The following is a 19,364-nucleotide window of genomic DNA, read 5'->3' as shown; positions in this document are numbered from 1 at the left end:
TGTATTGTTATCAAGTTTAAAAGTAAACGCAAGACTGAGACAATTAGTATTTAGATAGTGTACAAACTCTTGCATTTGGCAGAGGAATTTTGTCTCATGCCTTACTGAGGCAATGTCCTATCCTCCTAGTGGATTGAACGTTCATTACTGTGAGCATAAAAACTGGCACTATGCCATATATTGTTTGCCATGTCTAAGAGCTGTATCAGCTCGAAACGCATCGGTGTTCTAGTGTTTTTACCATTTTTTGTTATCCATGGAGTATATGTTTTAACATATACATAGTAAAAGTTATGTTTTAACCCTATTTTGTTCTATATGTTACAATAAAGAAAAGACATGCCTGGTGAGATTTCATGTTTAATATGATACATATGGATAAAGTAAAATGCAGCATTTTTTTTTTTCTCAACACCACAGAGCCGGAGGATCCACATGACGTATGAAGAGGCTAATGCTGCTTTAAGGGAGGATACTCTATCACACAAACACTGCAGGAAGCTGTACATATTGCAAACAAACACCCCCCCCCCCCTCTCCACCCCCAAAAATAATGTCCAACATACTTCAGGGGGGGAAACAAAAAGGGTTCCTTGGTGCACATTCCCCTAGCAGCAGCGTACAGAAAACTGACTCAAGCTTCTGACACTGTAGGGCTTCAAGAACTCAAGAGAATAAACTGACATGAAAATTACTTACATGGATGCCAAAATATAGACCACAGCAATCCTCCCCCCCAACTCCAAAAACCACCCCCCTCTCCCAAAAAGAAAAAACAAAAAAAGCAAAACCAAACTCCCAAAACATAAAAATATTCAACAGTTATGTACAAACAGCGTGCTGCTCCAGGATACAAAGACAAAAAGTGTGACTGGGGTGAAAAAAAGAAGAAAAAGAAAAAAACTTCTTTCATTATGTAAAACTTCCATCAGTCAACGTCTTCCATGTTACTGTAAGATTGAGCTGGTTCTGCTGGGTGGGAAAAGAGATCGGAAACTGTTCCAGCTGCCACCTGGGAGGTGTCCTCTGGATTTAAGTTTGGCCCAAATGCCATTTGGCTGACCCCCTACGGACAAGATAGAAGAAAACATTTAAAACAAAATTGGGATTCAGAGCATTTCACAACACTGATGTAAACAGAGCCAGATATTTATTTAAAAAGGGCCTAAGTGGGCAGTGTATATATAAGGACAACTCAACCAAAGAGGCCTGGCACTAGACCTTACAGGATAACTTTTCTCCATTGAGTACCATTACTTTTGTAAGTACAACTATTAAGCAATTTAGGCTTCAAAGTTTTACAACTTTCTAATCTACTTTGTGTTTCAATCATTCAAGGTTCCAATAATTCTGTTAACTAGCAATGAATGAAAACATTCCTGTTACATTGTGTCAGTGTAGGTAAGAGCTACTGGCTAGTATTACTGTCTCTGACGTGTCAAATATTTTCCATCTTTTAGCAAGCAAAAATGAACATATACACTCTTTGCACCCCCATGCCTGGTCATGAATATATGCACTAGTATTCGGTACGTTGCACTATACAATCCTACCGTCATACTGCACCTATGGACCTGCACGTAGTAATGGTCTCTGAAAGAAATATACTATATTGAACAGAAATGCTCATAATGGAACTAAAACCCAACTATTAGATAAAAGGTCCGTCCATGGAGCCTCAATGCCATTGCTTAAATCCCACACACTCGTCAGTGAGGCAGGTACTAAGTATATAATGCATCGGCCTGAAAAATCAACATCTGAGGTCTTAGGCGGAGCTTCACTAGATTACGGTATATTCACTCTCCACAGATTTCTTACTGACATTTTTGCAACTGGAATTTTTCTAAATAGATCCTAACCGGTCTGTTTAGGTAGCATGCACATGGATTCCTGGCAATCCCATTTGGATAAATAATACAGTCACAGAAGTCTGCTTTGTGTGAATATAACCTTAAACTTTACTCAGGAAAGAATAAAAAGAGAGAAATGTAAATATAATAACAGGATTATCTAGGGTTTAAAAATTATTTAGCATTGTTTTTATAAAAATTAAAAATACAAGATACAACATTTTTATTGTTGCTGCCAGAGAAGCACCAATTCCCTTTCTGATCATCAAATACACAGTACAGGAGATTATGAAGTTTCTTCCTGTGCCATGATGTATGACCACTTATTGTTGCCTCCCTGGCCTGTTCATGTAATTTGAGCATGTGACCAAACAGCACTTTAATAGGGTAGGCTAACCAGTACCTTGCACTCGGGTCATATGAATCTATTGCTGATGTCCTGACACCAACAGAAGATATCAGCATGGGGCAGGGAAGGCAGTGCAACGAGTAGCGCGTGAAAAATAGAGACTGCTGAAAAACTAAATCCTATACTGATACTGAATTTAAGGGGGTATTCCCATCTGAAGACTTTACCCATAACCACAGAATGACAAGTTGATTTGGGGTGGTCCAACCAATGGGACCCCCACTGATCCTAAAAACAGGAAAGATAGCATCACACATGCGTGGCCAGCATGGGCTGTTATGGGCTGCTGAACATTGTAGAGTTCTGTGCTAAGCGATCCCACAGAGAATGAGTGGAGCGCTGCCTTATTATTCATGCCAGAGACAATTTTGTCCCATTCTCAGTTATCAGACGCCCACTGATCATCCCGAATCTTGTGGATAAGGGATAACCTCTTCACATGGTAATACCCCTGTTAAAGGAGACATCAAGGTTGTGAGAAGGGAGATCTGAAAAAGGGGGAATTATGCAATTTTTAAAGAACATTCACTAGATAATCGAATAATGTTGAATCCTGTTTGAATGGGATGTTTTTATTTTTTTATGCCACAAAATACTCCCATACTTTATATGTTGTAAATATATGAATTAGAAATACATCCAGTCAACGGTCAAAATTGGGGTCATCCTTAGGATTTTAAAAAGAATTTTCCCAGCTTATATAACTAAAGCTTTTTTTTTTAAACTAATTTAGAACACTTGTTCACACTTGGAGGCAATAAACAGCCAATTCCAAACTGATACATTGCACCAAAGTATCATGTAAGAGTAATAGAAACAGTCTACCTCTCCATAAAACACCTGTGCATGGATCCACACTCCGCACGATGAGCCTTAAAAGGGGTACTCCGCTGCTCAGCGTTTGGAACAAACTGTTTTGAACATTGGCACCGGGAGCTCATGACGTCATAGCTGTCACATCACAAGCTCCTGACGCCGGCTCCAGTGTGCGGAGCAGTTTGTTCCAAACACTGAGAAGCGGAATACCCCTTTAGGGTCTATTCAAACGTACAGTATTCTGCGCAGATTTGATGTAAACTGAATGACTTGAACTCCTGCACATCAAATCTGCACAGAATACTGTACGTGTCAGATAAGGTTTGTCTTACGACTACTACTATTGTACCATGGAATGTGCCTCAAAGTACTAGTTGTTCTCCTTATGTGATGTTTGTTTTGTGGTTGAAAACAAAAAGATATTTGATTAAAAAAAAAGAATACTGTACGTGTGAATAGACCCTTATACAACAAACCAAAAAGCTGTTGACCAAGCACATTGAAGTGATTTGCAGATTTATTCCACAATATTCTGTAGATACAGCACTTTTGTTCAGATCTTGTGAAATCTTTATACGTTTCGAGCACACACATTTCATGATCTTAACAAGAGTGCTGTATCTTCGGAATATTATGGAAATAAAGCTGCAAATCACTGTGCTGGGAAGTAAGTGCAATTGTATCCAGTTATCTATGCACAGGAATCTAGCCTCTGAAATGCTAGGGGTCCTTACGCTGGGAGTTTTTTTGGCTTAATTGTTGAAGACTGCAGTATAAATAAAAAATATTTCTATAATTAAAAAAAATAAAAACACATTGACAGACATTTTCTAATCCACGCTGCTGCAGTTTTCCAGGCACCCAGTCCCAAATGTTGACCCCCCCCCTTGGCAGAAGTGTGGGGATAAGGGCAGGAGAGTTTTTTTTTTTTTTTAAACTGTTTATTAAAAAAGTGTACATCAATACAAAATAGTTATTAACAGTGTAGTAATAGAAATGATGTACATAGTCATGTAACATGGCTTAAAATAAGCATTGCTTCAAGCATGTCTCAGCATAAAAACATCATACTTTTATTAAGTTGTGAAATACATAGCAGTGATAAGTTTTGACTTGGTCTCTGCCCCTACATCTATTTAATATTAAAGGGGTATTCCAGGATTTTTTTTTATTTGACTATGCTACAGGGGCTGTAAAGTTAGTGTAGTTCATAATATAGTGTCTGTACCTGTGTGTGACGATTTTCTCACAATTCTTCTGTGATTTTCACCCCAATATTTATTTTATCAGCATACAAAATGACTGTTGTCTCAGATTTTTCCCAGGTTGCAATGTGGCCAAGACCTGACTCACTAGTCAGCTGATGACAGGGAGCATGTCTGCTTCAATGGGTGGAGGGATCAATCTGCAACTAATGCAACAGCTGGAGGCACCCTGATTGAAAACCACAGGTCTTTTGATGGATGCAGCTCATTTATATTTCAATGGGTGATGTGTGGGAGGGAGGAAAATGGAATTGTGGGATTTGTAGTAAAAAAAAAAGAAGAAAAGTCAAACAGGAAATACAAGTTCACAAAAAACTAGCCAGTGTGTTAAGGTAGTTCAAGGCAAATATAGAAACGAAGCCAGCTCACCCCTGGTCCGGATATCGAGCACGGAGAGAGTGCGGACTTGCACTCGCAGGCAATAAGGAATATGGAAAGAACTCCAGCTCAGGTGCAGATCAAATCAATGTAGCTTTATTTTACATCACGCCAGTAACAGGTTACTTCCGACCTGTTACCTGTTGCTTCTGGCGTGAAATAAAGCTACATTGATTTGATCTGCACCTGAGCTGGAGTTCTTTCCATATTCCTCCAGTGTGTTAAGGTAATCTCCTGACACAGCCTATTAGCCCCAAAACAAGCACAGATCCTTCCTAAGCATGTCCATTACTGTCTGCCAGGTACGTACTAAAATCACCTTATGGTGGATAACCCCTTTAATTTATATACCCAACTGCTCCAGATTAAAACTATTACTTCTGGGATTTATAAATTCACACATTAAAGGGGATTTCCTACCTTTTATTTAAAGGGTAACTCCGGTGGAAACAAGTGGTAAATTACTTCTATTAAAAAATCTTAACCCTTCTAGTACTTATTAGCTGCTGTATACTTCACAAATTTCTCTGAAGTATATCTGAAGTTCTTTCCAGTCTGACCACAGTGCTCTCTTTAACTGATAACATCTTTAAATATCTATCATTTATTCAAACTTCGGACCGGTTATAGTGACAGAAGCTTTGATCGGTGGGGGTCCGAGTGCCAAGACCTCTAACTTATAAGTAAAGCGAGAGGCAGATAGGCAGATGCGCTTTAGGAAGCTAAAGAAAGTAGTATATAGACTTACATTTAAACTCTAGACTTCTGGCATGCTCATATGCCGCTCATTTGACTTCCTGTGGTGTACAGAGCATAAATGAAAGGGGTACAGAACTTCTAACACTTCATTTTAGTGATTGGTAGGAGTCTCAGCATCTGAACCCCCACACATCAAAACGTCTGACATTTCACTTGAACAAGTGAGCTATTTGATAAAATGATAGGTACTCTGTAAAGCAAAAAGACACACAGCCACAACACATTCACATATACAGCAGATCTAAAAAGGTTAAGTTTTATTTTATTTAGACATGGAAACAAAAGCAAAAAAAAAAAATAGAAAATTTTAAATAATTTATAAATTTTATATACCTTTAAAAAAAAAAAAAAATGTATTCTACATTCTACAACTATATACTTTTTATATTTGAAGCCACCAAAAACCTACAGTATATAAAAATTCACGCACCCACCTTTATGCATTAAAAGTTAAACAGCTTTATTCATGTAAAACATTCCAAAGAAAAACATCTTTAACATCTGATAGTTTTAAATAGATGTCATAAAAATATCTTGGAATATAAATATAGACATTATATTAAGTTATAGGTACATAGGATAATTTGAAACTGTGCTATTTAAAAAGTACAAAAATACATATCTGAGTATTGCACAAATCTTAATGCCCACAAGGATTAAACAGATTATTGCAAATGCCATTTACTAACCATGCTGGTTACTTACACGTTACTTAAATCCATTAACCTCCTGACGACCAAAGTAACTAAATAACTAGGTATTCTGTTCTGCACATGATCCCTGCTACACTGAGGCAGCAGCCATTGCATTGCTGGACCAAATACCCAAGTCAGCCGTTTTAGTTACATTCACTTCTGGAAATGCAGGGTAACCAGCCTTGTGGAAGCTTTAATAGCTGTCGTTCAGCTTTCATAAAGGTAAATTAACTAGTTATGCAGTAAGGGATATACCACAGAACAATGAAGCAGATTTGTCATTCAGGACTCTAAAAACTCAGTGACAACAGTAATGGGGGTTGTAATGGCGGTCATATTGCCAGCTGTAATATGAAAAATACTATATTATTTTTAGCCCATTGAACATGAAAGTCACTATGAACCCTAAGGCTAGAATCTAGCTTGGGCCATTAACGCTGCTTTCCCATTGTTGCTGAACGAACATTCCATACAGTGGTCTTATTTACAAATGTGCTACTTCCGCCTTGCGGTGTTGATGGTACCAATCTAACTTACATGCGCTTGAGTGTGCATCAATATCCTCACATATAAGGAATTTACAGAAATGCCTAAAGAATGAAACAAACATTGTATATTAAACAGTTTAGAAAGTAAATGCATACTTTGTGCAGAGTCCCTGCCAAACATCTTTTTCCTGGAGACCCATTGGATTTGTGCCCAGCAACCACTCTGTAGCACATTCCATGGAGCCAAGAACATTACCAAAACAGATAACTGGGGTCACCATCTTTGAAGATCTTCTCCTGTAACATTATAGCACTACAGTAAGAATATGCCATCACTTTGATAGTTGCAGGTCCGATTGTTGTGACCCCCTACAAATCCTGCGGATAAAGGAGCAGCACTGATGTGTACCATTCACATTTTGTTGCACAGCAGAAGCTGGACCTCAACCAATCATAAAGTGATGGCATAGGCTGCAATCACATCTCGGTTTTACACTATGGGTGCCAGATCCTGCTGGGGAGGGGCAAACTGGGCTCTCCTGTACCCCAGCCGGACCAGAACTGAACTTCATTCACTTTAATGAGCTGTCCGAAGTCAAACGGTGACTCCGGCCGGCTCATTTTTGTCCCATATGCGGTTTCCTGGCCGAACCTAAAACCGTAGTATTCTATGGCTTTAGGTCCGGTCACAAAACTGGATATGGGTCAAAAATGAGCCGACCGGAGTCAAAGTTTGCCTTCGGACAGCTCATTAAAGTGAATGAAGTTCAGCGCTGGTCCGGCTGGGGTACAGGAGAGCGCGGTTTGCCCCTCCCCCAGCAGGATCAGTCACCTGTAGTGTAAAACGGAGATGTGAATGCAGCCATATACTAGTGATATTTCATAACTTTACTTGGTCCTATGAAATGTGCTGGGATTTGTAGTTCTATACTACTGCTACAAACTGCAGTAGTTGTCCTATTCTACTTTCATAATAAGTCCTGTTGATAACTGGAGAAATTTCATTACATAACAAGCAACTACTTAACATTAAATAACTCTCTAACATCAGGGGGGCCAATACGAACAATCCTTTCTTTGCTTAGAGTCCCCAACGATAAGCTCATTACAAGTTATCAAGCCGCTGGGGCCCCCCAGGGATCAGCTGTGACCGGTGAGGTAATCTGGTCGCAAGTGGTTATTTTCTCTGCAGCGCCAACACAGTTTGGACTGAAAGTAATGGGCTGTGTAATGCAGACACGTCAGACAATGAGGGGGATCAAAACCTGTCCCGAGGAAAAGTTGCTCATAGCAACCAATCAGATCGCTTCTTTCATTTTTAACAAGGCCTCTGCAAAATGAAAGAAGTGATCTGATTGGTTGCTATGGGCAACTGGGCAACTTTTCCTTTGCATAGGTTTTGATAAATCTTCCCCAATGTATCTGCTCTCCTGTGGACACTTAAAAAAAAGAGCGTACCTAGGATAGAACAACTTTGCTGCTTCCCCCCCCCCAGAAACAGGACCGCTCTTGTCCTCAGTTTGTTTAGTGTACTGCGGTTTCGTTTCATTGGAGTGAATACAGTTGTAATTCCCCACACAACCTGAAGACAGGTGTAGCGCTGTTTATAGAAGAAAAGATTATGGGGGAGATTTATCAAAACCTGTCCAGAGGAAAAGTCGCTGAGTTGCCCATAGCAACCCATCAGCTCTCTTTCATTTTTGAAAAACCCTCTGAAAAATGAAAGAAGCGATCTGATTGGTTGCTATGGGCAACATAGCAACTTATCCTCTGGACAGGTTTTGATAAATCTCCCCCTATGTTTTTCTAATCCTGGATAACGGTAGACACTTCACAAAACAGTGAACAGTTTTTCTAGAGCAGTGGTCTGCAACCTGCGGACCTCCAGATGTTGCAAACCTACAACTCCCAGCATGCCCGGACAGCCGTTGGCTGTCCGGGCATGCTGGGAGTTGTAGGTTTGCAACATCTGGAGGTCCGCAGGTTGAAGACCACTGTTCTAGAGAATCATGTAGTGATATACTGATTTAAGTAGTCACCCATCTAAAGCTTTCTAGTCTATGTATGTAACAGTTTATAGCAATCCCCTACAAATCCCAGCATTCTTCCCCCACTCTTGCTTAGGGTATTTGATTGGGATTTTAGTATTTAATCAGAGGGGGTGAGAGAAGATGGAAGTGTGGCTTATTTATATAAACCTCTCACTCTACTGAGAAATTTACCTATTTAATACTCAAAAATGTTTTAAAAAGGAGCAGTAATGCGATATTAGCTGTTGCTAAAAGTGCAAATGAGCCAATCATATCATTGAGGTTTATAAATTACTGTCACCAGACCCTACAGCTTTATCTTATGAAGCTTGACAAAATGGATCTAAAGTACAGCTATATGCATGAGACTTATAAAGGGGTACTCCACTGGAAAACATTTTTTTTTTTTTTTATCAACTGGTGCCAGAAAGTTAAACACATTTGTAAATTACTTCTATTTAAAAATCTTAATCCTTCCAGTACTTTTCAGCTAGTATATGTTCAAGAGGAAGATCTTTTCTTTTTGGAATTTCCTTTCTGTCTGACCACAGTGCTCTCTGCTGACACCTCTGTCCATGTCAGGAACTGTCCAGAGTAGGAACCTCTCCTGCTCTGGACAGTTCCTAAAATGGACAGAGGTGTCAGCAGAGAGCACTGTGGTCAGAAGAAAGGAAGTTCAAAAAGAAAAGAACTTCCTGTTGAGCATACAGCTGCTGATAAGTACAGGAAGCATTAATATTTCTAAATAGAAGTCATTTACAAATCTGTTTAACTTTCTGGCACCAGTTGATTTAAAAAAAAAAAAATAATAATAATAATATTCTGGGGGAGTACCCCTTTAAGATGTAATGAATGGAAAGCTGTCACACTAGAGATCACATTTGGTGCAACAATAACGTTTACATCTGTCAGCTCTTACCTGAGTAATGAAATACCAACACTATAGACTATAAAAACAATACTCATTCAAATATAGGCAAACGTTATTACAAAGATCCATAAAAGCACAATTAAAAAAACATACATTGGGTAGGTACAAGAGAATACTCAGAAGAGTAGGAGGTGAGAGCAATGATAAAGATGTCACATAATTGTACAGGTGTGTATAAGGACATGTATCATAATAAAAATTGTACTAAAAACATAAATTGCGTGACTGCTAGGGCTAAAATAGGATCACAAATGTAAAGATACATACACAAATAGGATGTACCTAAGGCACAGGAATGCCAATGGAGTTAAGACAGGTAGGTATCACAGATAGAACCTGTGACTATAACAATAGCCGTGACCCTGATGGTACAAGGAAACAAAAGTACACGAGCAATACTACAATTTACCTGCAAGATACAAGACCAATGCACCCAATTGGAAATACCTCTCACCTCCAACCCCAATTGGGTGCATTGGTCTTGCATCTTGCAGGTATATTGCAGTATTGCTTGTGTCCTTTTGTTTCCTTGTACCATCAGGGTCACGGCTATTGTTATAGTCACAGGTTCTATCTGTGATACCTACCTGTCTTAACTCCATTGGCATTCCTGTGCCTTAGGTACATCCTATTTGTGGATGTATCTTTATCTACATTTGTGATCCTATTTTAGCCCTAGCAGTCACGCAATTTATGTTTTTAGTACAATTTTTATTATGATACATGTCCTTATACATACCTGTACAATTATGTGACATCTTTATCATTGCTCTCACCTCCTACTCTTCTGTCTGAGTATTCTCTCGTGTATGGATCTTTGCCATGGAAGTTTGCCTACATTTGAATGAGCATTGTTTCATTATGGTCTATAGTGTTGGTGTTTTGTACTGACCATATGATATAGGTTCTCAGCCATATCTCTCTTTGGGTAACTACTGAGTAATGAAATGTAAGGACTAGTTCATATATTCCTTGTGTTTTATCACACACAATGCCTGCTGGTTGCCCCTGGAATCAGACAGCAGTTTACTTTCACTCTGCCATAAGTCATGTGACCTAGAAATCCACAATACAACATACGGCTGTATAAGATTTTGCAATACAGGGTTATTGTTTTAAGGCCTACATGGGATCCAAATATCTTTAGAACCTTGGCCCCCCTGGCCTGGTTGCAGTGTTAGGGATACTGAAAAAACAGAGTGGGTGACTCCGATAGGTGTTAACTGAAGTTGTGGAACAGCACAGCATCATGGCACCAGAGGGACAACTGGGAATTTCACATTTACCGTGGCCTCCCCACATCAGCCATTAGGAAGGTTTCACACAACTTTGTGTGTCAGTTCTTAATTCATATTTTGTTTTAGACAAACCCAGATGTGGATTCAAAGAAATGGGAAATATAAAGGAAGGACATATACTTCCTCCTTCCTGCTGGTTCCACTTCTGTCTTTGGTTAACAAAAAAAAAAAAAAAAAAGCAAGCCACAAAAAGCTGTGTGAAACCCCCTTTGGCAAGCTAATCACACACTGCAGACAGCTCACTCCCATACTCCAACCACCTGCGCTCGGACTGGCTGGCCGCGAATCCGTACCGGATACAGCAATGCAGAAAGGGATGTCCACCACAAGGTGCAGTAACATCAGGTTGCTTTATTGAAGGATCATAGGATACAAAACAGGTTACAGGACAAACTCCTTTTGTCGGCATTTGTCCTAACCTATGATCCTTCAATAAAGCAATCTGATTTTACTGCACCTTGTGCTGGACAACCCTTTCTGGCCTTTGGCAAGCTACTACCACCTTCTACATTGGTGATCTATAGAAGGCTCCACATTGCGACAGCTTCTGCACATAACAGGACGGATTTCTCTAAAGGGACTGTAGGACGATAGAAGCACACCCCTTGTCCATGACCTGACCCAGCCCCATTCATTTGAATACAACAGACCTGTAATAGCAGACATCCAGGCCTTTAGACATCATGGCAAGAAGATCTTTCCAATCTTAGACAGCCTCTAGGAACTTCTAGTTGTGCACTTTATATATACTTTTAAAACACAATGCAGAGATATTTATCCACAATAACCTAGAACTAAGGCCGCATTCACGCTATGGAATGCTCCGTTTTAAACATCCGTTATAATGACCCGTTAACAAAAACATTAAAAACGGCCATTACATAATCCCATTATAGTCTATGGGATTTTTACATTATCCGTTTTAACCAGTCATAGCCCGTTATTAATAACAGAGGTTATTTTTTGAAGGGAGAAATTAACAGGAGAAATAGTGCATGCACCATTTCTCCCATCACAAAATAATGTCTGTTATTTATAATGGGCTATGATGGGTTAAAACAGGTAATGTAAAAATCCCATAGACTATAATGGGATTTTTGAACGTCCATTTTTAATGGCTTTAACGGGTCATTATAATCGATATTTAAAACGGAGCATTCTATAGTGTGAAAGGGGCCTAAAAGGCTTCATGTTTCTTTAATGACTGATGAAACCTTTACTGTAATCACTGGCAGCAGGGAGCTAAGGAAATAATCTCTATGTAACCAAAGGACAAATGCAGAACAACGGAAAGCTCCTAGCAATACAGAACAAAGACTTGTATAGGACAACAGTCCCAATGCCTCCTTGAGGTGAACATTTCCTATGGCTATGAATACGGCAAAGCACACCTGACTGACCCAACTCACTACAACCCCCACTAGAGCCTGCTCTGGGAACAAACTAATACAGATGGTCACATTTTTCCGCATGCCCAACAAGGATATTCATAGGGTGAATGGAGGGGGGAATATTGGGGTCTCAAAATGTAGCTTGTCTACCCAACTAATGGTGCTCTCAACATTGACTTTAGGTTTCTGTTTAACCCCTTAAGGACCACAGGTTATTCTGTTTTTGCACTTATGATTTTTAGAAGGTGATGAGGAAAAAACGAAACGCTTTCACCTTGCAAAAAATATTTGTGGAGCAAAATTGGAAAAAAAACACGCCATTTTGTAACTTTTTGGGGGCTTCCGATTGTACGCGGTGCACTTTTCGGTAAAAATTACACTATTCATTTATTCTGTAGGGCCATACGGTTACAATGATACTCAATTTATATAGGTTTTTCTTTATTTTACTTAAAGAAAAAAAATTTATAAACTACATGCACCAAAATTAGTATGTTTAAAATTGTCCTCTTCTGATCCCTATAACTTTATTTTTCTGTATACGTGGTGGTATGAGGGGTAATTTTTGCGCCACGGTCTGAAATTTTCATCAGTACCATTTTTATTTTGATGGGACTTTTTGATCTTTGTTTACACTTTTATTTATTTATTTTTTGAGTATACAAAGTGACCAAAAATACGCAATTTTGGACTTTGGTATTTTTTTTTTTTTACATATATGCCATTGACCGTGCGGTTTAATGAACGTTATATTTGTATAGTTCGGTCATTTACGCATATGGCGATACCACATGTTAATTTTTATTATGTTTTTATATTTTTTTATACGGAATTTGGGAAAAGGGGGGTGATTTAAAGGAAGAGGTTAATGTGTGTTTTTAAACTTTTTTTGTACACTATTAGTCCCCTTAAAAAGGACTTTTAAGAGGAATCAGATTCCTCATACAGATCAATTTAGTTCCATAGAACCACATTGATCTGTGTGATCTGCGCTCCATTGATAAAGCCTGGTCCTGCCAGGCTTTATCAATGCGAGAGCTGGTACCAGCAAGGAAACAGAGGTAAGCCCTCCAGCTTCCTCCACAGAGGATCGTCCACCCCACTGGACCACCAGGGAGTGTTTACAGGATTCTTTAGACACCGCTGTCAGCTTTGATAGCGGCGATGTAAAGGGTTAATAGCCGGCCGCGGCATGTCTGCCAATAACGCCGGCCCTCAGCTACAAGGATCAACTGAGTGTCGGCCGGTATGGCACGGGCATGAGTCGGGAGCCCGCGTCATACCCAGTTAACGGCACAAGGATGAATATACACGTCCTTGGTAGTTAACCAGTTAAAGTATGCTTTTTTTTTTTTTTTTTTTTAATATGTTTATGGTTACAAAATGTATAAGTAAAAATGTGCTATATGCCATCTATTACCATTGACTTATATTTGTAAAAACAAAAACACGGACTGTATTGTATACATTTTTGGCATACACTGTAGCATGGTTGACTTAATTTTGCAGTTCTGCAAAAACATTCAACTATGAAAGTACCGTAATGGAAATGGTAAGACGCAGTTTGAACTCATCCATCAAGTATCAAAGTGCATCTTAGGCTACTTTCACACTGCCGTCATGCCCTGACCTTAAACGGCCATTAGTTTTATTTTTTTTCTCTTCAGCCTTTAACGATAGTCATCGCGACGGGGCACAATGGGCAATAACGGGTCTCGATGGATCCAAATTTACTATAATGTGATCCTTCGGGCGCAGATATTTTGTAATGGGAGAAAAAGACAGCGCAAGCAGTATATTTTTTTCTCCCGCTATTCCCCCGGGCTTCCCTGACTGTCATCACACTGTCATGTCCTAATGGCAGTGTGAAAGAAGCCTTACAAGAATTTACTGTGGACTATCACACCGCCTAAGCTGTAAGAAAAACGTAATACTCTATACTATGTCATACATAAGCTGAATCTATACAATGGTTTCAAGCAGGTAAATACAGTGGAATGCTTAGCTCCCCCTAGAGGCCCTGCCATCAAATATTGCATGAAGACATTCTGTTTACCTAGGGAGAGAAAATGTTAAATATTTAAAGAATTTACACATCCTGAAGACAACCGTATTTTACCAGCAGGCTGTATGTTGGCATTTCATTTAAAAAATATTTGATGTTATTGCGGTGGACATGTGTGAATCATTCTCCATGTTATTTCAATATAATAGCTAATATTACTGTTTCTATTGGACGGGATGCATATTTTCCTATAAAATCTCCCATGGTGCCATCCCAGTCCTTGTTTACACTACATCCATGTGAACTGAACCCTGGAACTTCATTTTTGTTCCGAGTCTGCCCACCCAGATATGCGTCCATATTAAATTATTGCATTTCAACAGTAACAATAATAGGCCAGCCATAGGAGCTGGTGACCCTGTGTCCTGAGACAAAAGACAATAGCGACAAAGTCTCACAGTCATATTGGACAGTTCTACCTGCCCTGGGACTGGTACATTAAGGGATAGAATATATTCAAGAAGAAGGCAACAATTGCTGCCATGGTGCCAAGGACAAAGTAACGGATGCGAGCTTCATCAGAGTACTCCGAGAGCTGGAGGTGAGCGGACTCGTGATTGGTGGAGGCTCTGTGGCGTCGTCGTAAATCTGCATCATGGTGGAGTTCCTCCTCTTCGGCCTCCAGTGCCTGCCAGATCAGAGAAGCCTGCGATGTGTGGAAACCTGTGTCAGAGCTGGGGAGATGACATACAGGAGCACAAAGCTTCCAGACACACAACATCTACATAGCACCATTTGCCCAACACAGACCCAGTGAACAGCATGGTATAGATCAGCTGTATATCTACTTTAATATAGCAACTAAAAAGCCTTTAACATAATTGTTACAAAATTGCTGAAACACAGAAGTCTAGTCGTAGGCGATCACATGATTCTGCACGGAAGCACAGGTAAAGGTGACTCTTCAAAAGTAAAGGCGACAATGTAATACATGGTCACACCAAGATCCTATTTCTAGTGGCTCTATACCGTCACACTGTATTTTCCAACCAGGGTGCCTCCAGCTGTTGCAAAACTACAACTCCCAGCGGACAACCATTATAATAATTTATATAATTCAGACAGACAAATGCATTTTTTTTTATCATGCATCCTTACTGCTTCTCAGTATTTCCCAACCAGAGTGCCTCCAGCTGTTGCAAAACTACAACTCCCAGCATGCCCGGACAGCCAATGGCTGTCCGGGCATGCTGGGAGTTGTAGTTTTGCAACAGCTGGAGGCACCTCGGTTGCAAAACACTGTTGTGTAACAGTTTGAATGGGGCAAATATCTCACTGCAAACCCACCACAAAATTGGAATATGTTAAAATGCAGGCTGACTGAATTTCAACTCTGCTACACTGTTTTTTTTTTTTTTAAAGTAAACCCCAAGACAAAATATGCAACAAAAATTCTGAAAATCCCCAGAATATTCATATTTCCTCCTAGGAAATATCTGCAACACGTGGATGAGATTTGTAAAATCTTATCCACTTGTCTGCTACAGCAATCCGCAACAAATCCAACCCAAGTGAATTCACTCATTGAAGGAGATTTCAGACAGGGCGTACCACTTCTCTGAGTAAATTATATATTAACTATTAAAGGGGCACTCCGCACCCCTAGACATCTTATCCCCGATCTCAGCTTCTGCACCCACCTGTACGGCTTCCACCTCACACCGGCAACGCTGGAGGCTTCGGAGCCCGACCACAATGGCGGACGAGCGTGACGTCACGACTCTGCCCCGTGAGACGTCGCGCCCCACGCCCTCAATGCAAGTCTATGGGAGGGGGCGTGACGGACCTCCCATTGACTTGCATTGAGGGGGCGGGGCGTGACGTCACAAGGGGCAGAGTCGTGACGTCACGCTCGTCCGCCATTGTGGTCGGGCTCCAAAGCCTCCAGCGTTGCCGGTGTGAGGTGGAAGCCGTACAGGTGGGTGCAGAAGCAGAGATCCCAGGGGCCCACAGCAGCGGGACCCCGGCGATCTGACATCTTATCCCCTATCCTTTGGATAGGGGATAAGAGGTCTAGGGGTGCGGAGTACCCCTTTAATAAATTCTCGTGTGTCTAAAAGGAAATATTAAAATAAAACCCTGCTACGCAAGTAAAAAATCTAAGAAAGGAAAGAATTGCATCTACACAGTATACATATATTTCCCTTCAGAAATTATATATTTCCAAGTTGATATATAATGTATAGTATATGCATACACCAGTGTTTCCCAACCAGGGTGACTCCAGCTGATGCAAAACCAACTGCCAGCATACCAGGACAGCCGAACAGCTGGAGGCACCCCGGTTGGGAAACAGTGGCATAGACACACAGGAACCCTCAAGAAGCTTTTAAGCCTGTCTCTTCATTTTATTTGCTTCACAGTGTTACTCTGAGATTAGCGTAGACCTGACTCTTGCTGTCCGCGTAGTCAAATGGATAATTTCAACATACTACATATGTTCTGGGAGCAAAAGGCCTACTGCGAAGGAATATTGAATCTTATTAGGGAGGTTTTCACAGTTACATTTGCTATAGAACCAAAACACTTTGGGGGAGAGTTATCAAAACCTGTCCAGAGGAAAAGTTGCTGAGTTGCCCATAGCAACCAATCAGATCACTTATTTCATTTTTGAAAAGGCCTCTTAAAAATGAAAGAAGAGATCTGATTGGTTGCTGTGGGCAACTCAGCAACTTTTCCTCTGGACAGGTTTTGATAAATCTCCCCCTTTAAGTCTATTTAAGACTATATGGTCTTAAAGGGGTACTCCGCCCCTAGACATCTTATCCCCTATTCAAAAGGATAGGGGATAAGATGTCTGATCGCGGGGGTCCCGCCACTGGGGACCCCCATGATGTCGGCTGTGGCACCCCAGATATCCGGTGCACGGAGTAAACTTCTCTCAGTGCCGGATGACTGGCGATGAGGTATGGAGGCTCTTGACGTCACAGTAACGTCCCACTCGTGACGTCACGGCCACGCCTACTCAATGCAAGTCTATGGGAGGGGGCGTGATGCCCCCTCCCATAGTCTTGCATTGAGGGGGCGTGGCCGTAATGTCACGAGCCTCCGGCGCTGCACCCGATACTCTAAACAAATGCACGGTGCAGCAGTGAGATCTTGGGGGTCCCCAGCGGCGGGACCCCCACGATCAGACATCTTATCCCCTATCCTTTGGATAGGGGATAAGATGTCTAGGGGTGGAGTACCTCTTTTAAGGTAACAGAGAGAGCTTTATCAGGCCTGTAAGATAACAGACTCCCATTGGATTCAGTCTACCCACACTAACTTTCCAAATTTGACTATATAATGGCAGTCATTTTAGTACCAGAGAGGGAAGTCCATGATTTACACATGTATGAACAGATCTGGGGACGCTGGATTGATACCCCAGGACTACCTAGCAATCCCACGCAGGTTAGTCTAAACATGATTGGGTGATGTTTTCATTCTGTTTCCCTCTGGGATATACATTACAACAGTGTTTTTTTCTCTTTGCAAGTCCTTGAACATTTTGAAGATTTCTACTGTACGACTTTTTAGTCTGATCTATTTCAATACCTAATGGGCTGTCCAGCTTAAGATTTACACAGTTTACAGGTTTTTTGTTGTTGTTCGGTTGCTGTGTTTTATTACAGATTCTCTTTGTGACCATAAACATTTTTTTTTTATTCCAAAGCATTTCAGAGTAAGTCATAGATTCTTGTATTACCGAAATCTAACTCTGCATGAAACAAATCTTAGTTAATAATAATGTTGAAGAGTACTTATCAATAAGATATAATTTTTTTTTTAACATTAACAGTCATTGGGATATCTTTAAAGGGTACCTCTTATTTCAAAAAGTTGTGTCACTCCAAGTACAAAGTCCTTTTATCTATGCTCCACTTAGCTAAAGCAAGCAGTATACGGAATCGCTGGAAGTCCCATGGAATTTTTTTAAATTAGCAGCACCATTAATGACAATCTTGTCTATGCTAACAGCTCCATAACTGCAGAAGTCATGGGACAGACATATACAGGAACTTCATGAATAGTCATGGTTTCCATGCCCTAATATAAGCACATTCAGCTGAAAAATACATTTCCAGGAGAAATGACAGAACAAGGCAAAATGCAAAAAAGATTTCTCCAACATTGGTAAAACCACCCTGAAGGTTACTAAACCCATCAGAACATATTTGATGTTTTATGGCAGCTGCTAAGGAAAGACCTCTCATTTACTATGAACACTGATGCCCATCTACCTTACATAAGTACAATACACACTTGTTCTATTATAAAGGCTTAGTAATACTTGGGGAAAAAACCCTCAGATAATTTGTCAAAAAACATATCATGACCAAATGAACATGACAAAAATAGAAGAAATGTTCATTTTGGACAAGAATTATCCAATATTGGTGTTTTCTATTTATGAATTGATGGGGTTCTTTAATCCAACAAAACTTCTGGTTGTTTTTGGAATTCTAGATACTTCTGATGAGCACCATCAATTGCTTCCACTTTGCAGTTCCCATAACTTGCTTATTATAATAGGTAGTATGTGCTCACTATTGGCAAGCTGGACTAATATCTGCCTATTCTCAGGAGGAGGGGACCCAACTCTCTGGATCAGTGCTTTGTGACCTATTACATTTATGAATCAAACACATTATGTTGGGTAACCCCTTCATGACTAACCAGACAGCCTAGTTATGTAATTATATTACCGATGATTTTATAATGAAGAGAAGCATGGCGTACACCATTCATGCACCGTTGAGCAATAACAATGACCTTGATAGCAAACTAGTGGTGGTCCTTAAGCGCAGTACAAACTGAGCCTTTCATTGGCAATTCATGTCAACAAAAGTTCCCAACGTGCGTCCTTGGCATAAGGGTACAACATATGCTGCTGTATAGGCATAAAGCCAGCCATGTGGTCACATTGTAACAAAAGAAAAAACAACTCACATGTATCACATTTTCCTTTTGTTGCGGTGACCCACTGTATAGGAAAGCACA

General features: G+C 40.2%; 1 protein-coding gene and 1 long non-coding RNA gene across 4 annotated transcripts in view; one reads left to right on the top strand and one right to left on the bottom strand.

Moving 5' to 3' along the window:
• LOC130275996 (uncharacterized) overlaps nucleotides 1–516 on the top strand; it is a 91,918-nt gene extending 91,402 nt beyond the window's left edge. Inside the window, exon 3 of the long non-coding RNA XR_008844980.1 lies at nucleotides 421–516. This is a non-coding gene — a long non-coding RNA (uncharacterized LOC130275996). The remainder of the gene's footprint in view (nucleotides 1–420) is intronic.
• Nucleotides 349–19,364, bottom strand: part of USP19 (ubiquitin specific peptidase 19) — a 103,958-nt gene continuing 84,942 nt past the window's right edge. For 2 of the 3 annotated variants that reach the window (XM_056524770.1, XM_056524769.1), the window contains exons 26-28: nucleotides 14,798–15,024; nucleotides 6,713–6,765; nucleotides 349–1,066 (exon numbers count right to left, since the gene is read on the bottom strand). In XM_056524770.1, coding sequence (XP_056380745.1) covers nucleotides 948–1,066; nucleotides 6,713–6,765; nucleotides 14,798–15,024 — 399 coding nt within the window. In that variant the 3' untranslated portion in view covers nucleotides 349–947. The remainder of the gene's footprint in view (nucleotides 1,067–6,712; nucleotides 6,766–14,797; nucleotides 15,025–19,364) is intronic. The other variant, XM_056524771.1, reaches the window with a different exon arrangement.

Source organism: Hyla sarda, chromosome 6, assembly GCF_029499605.1.
Source record: "Hyla sarda isolate aHylSar1 chromosome 6, aHylSar1.hap1, whole genome shotgun sequence".
Lineage (NCBI taxonomy): Eukaryota > Metazoa > Chordata > Amphibia > Anura > Hylidae > Hyla > Hyla sarda.
The sequence above is the reverse complement of the archived record's forward strand: the minus strand, read 5'-3'. Positions and strand labels throughout refer to the sequence as shown.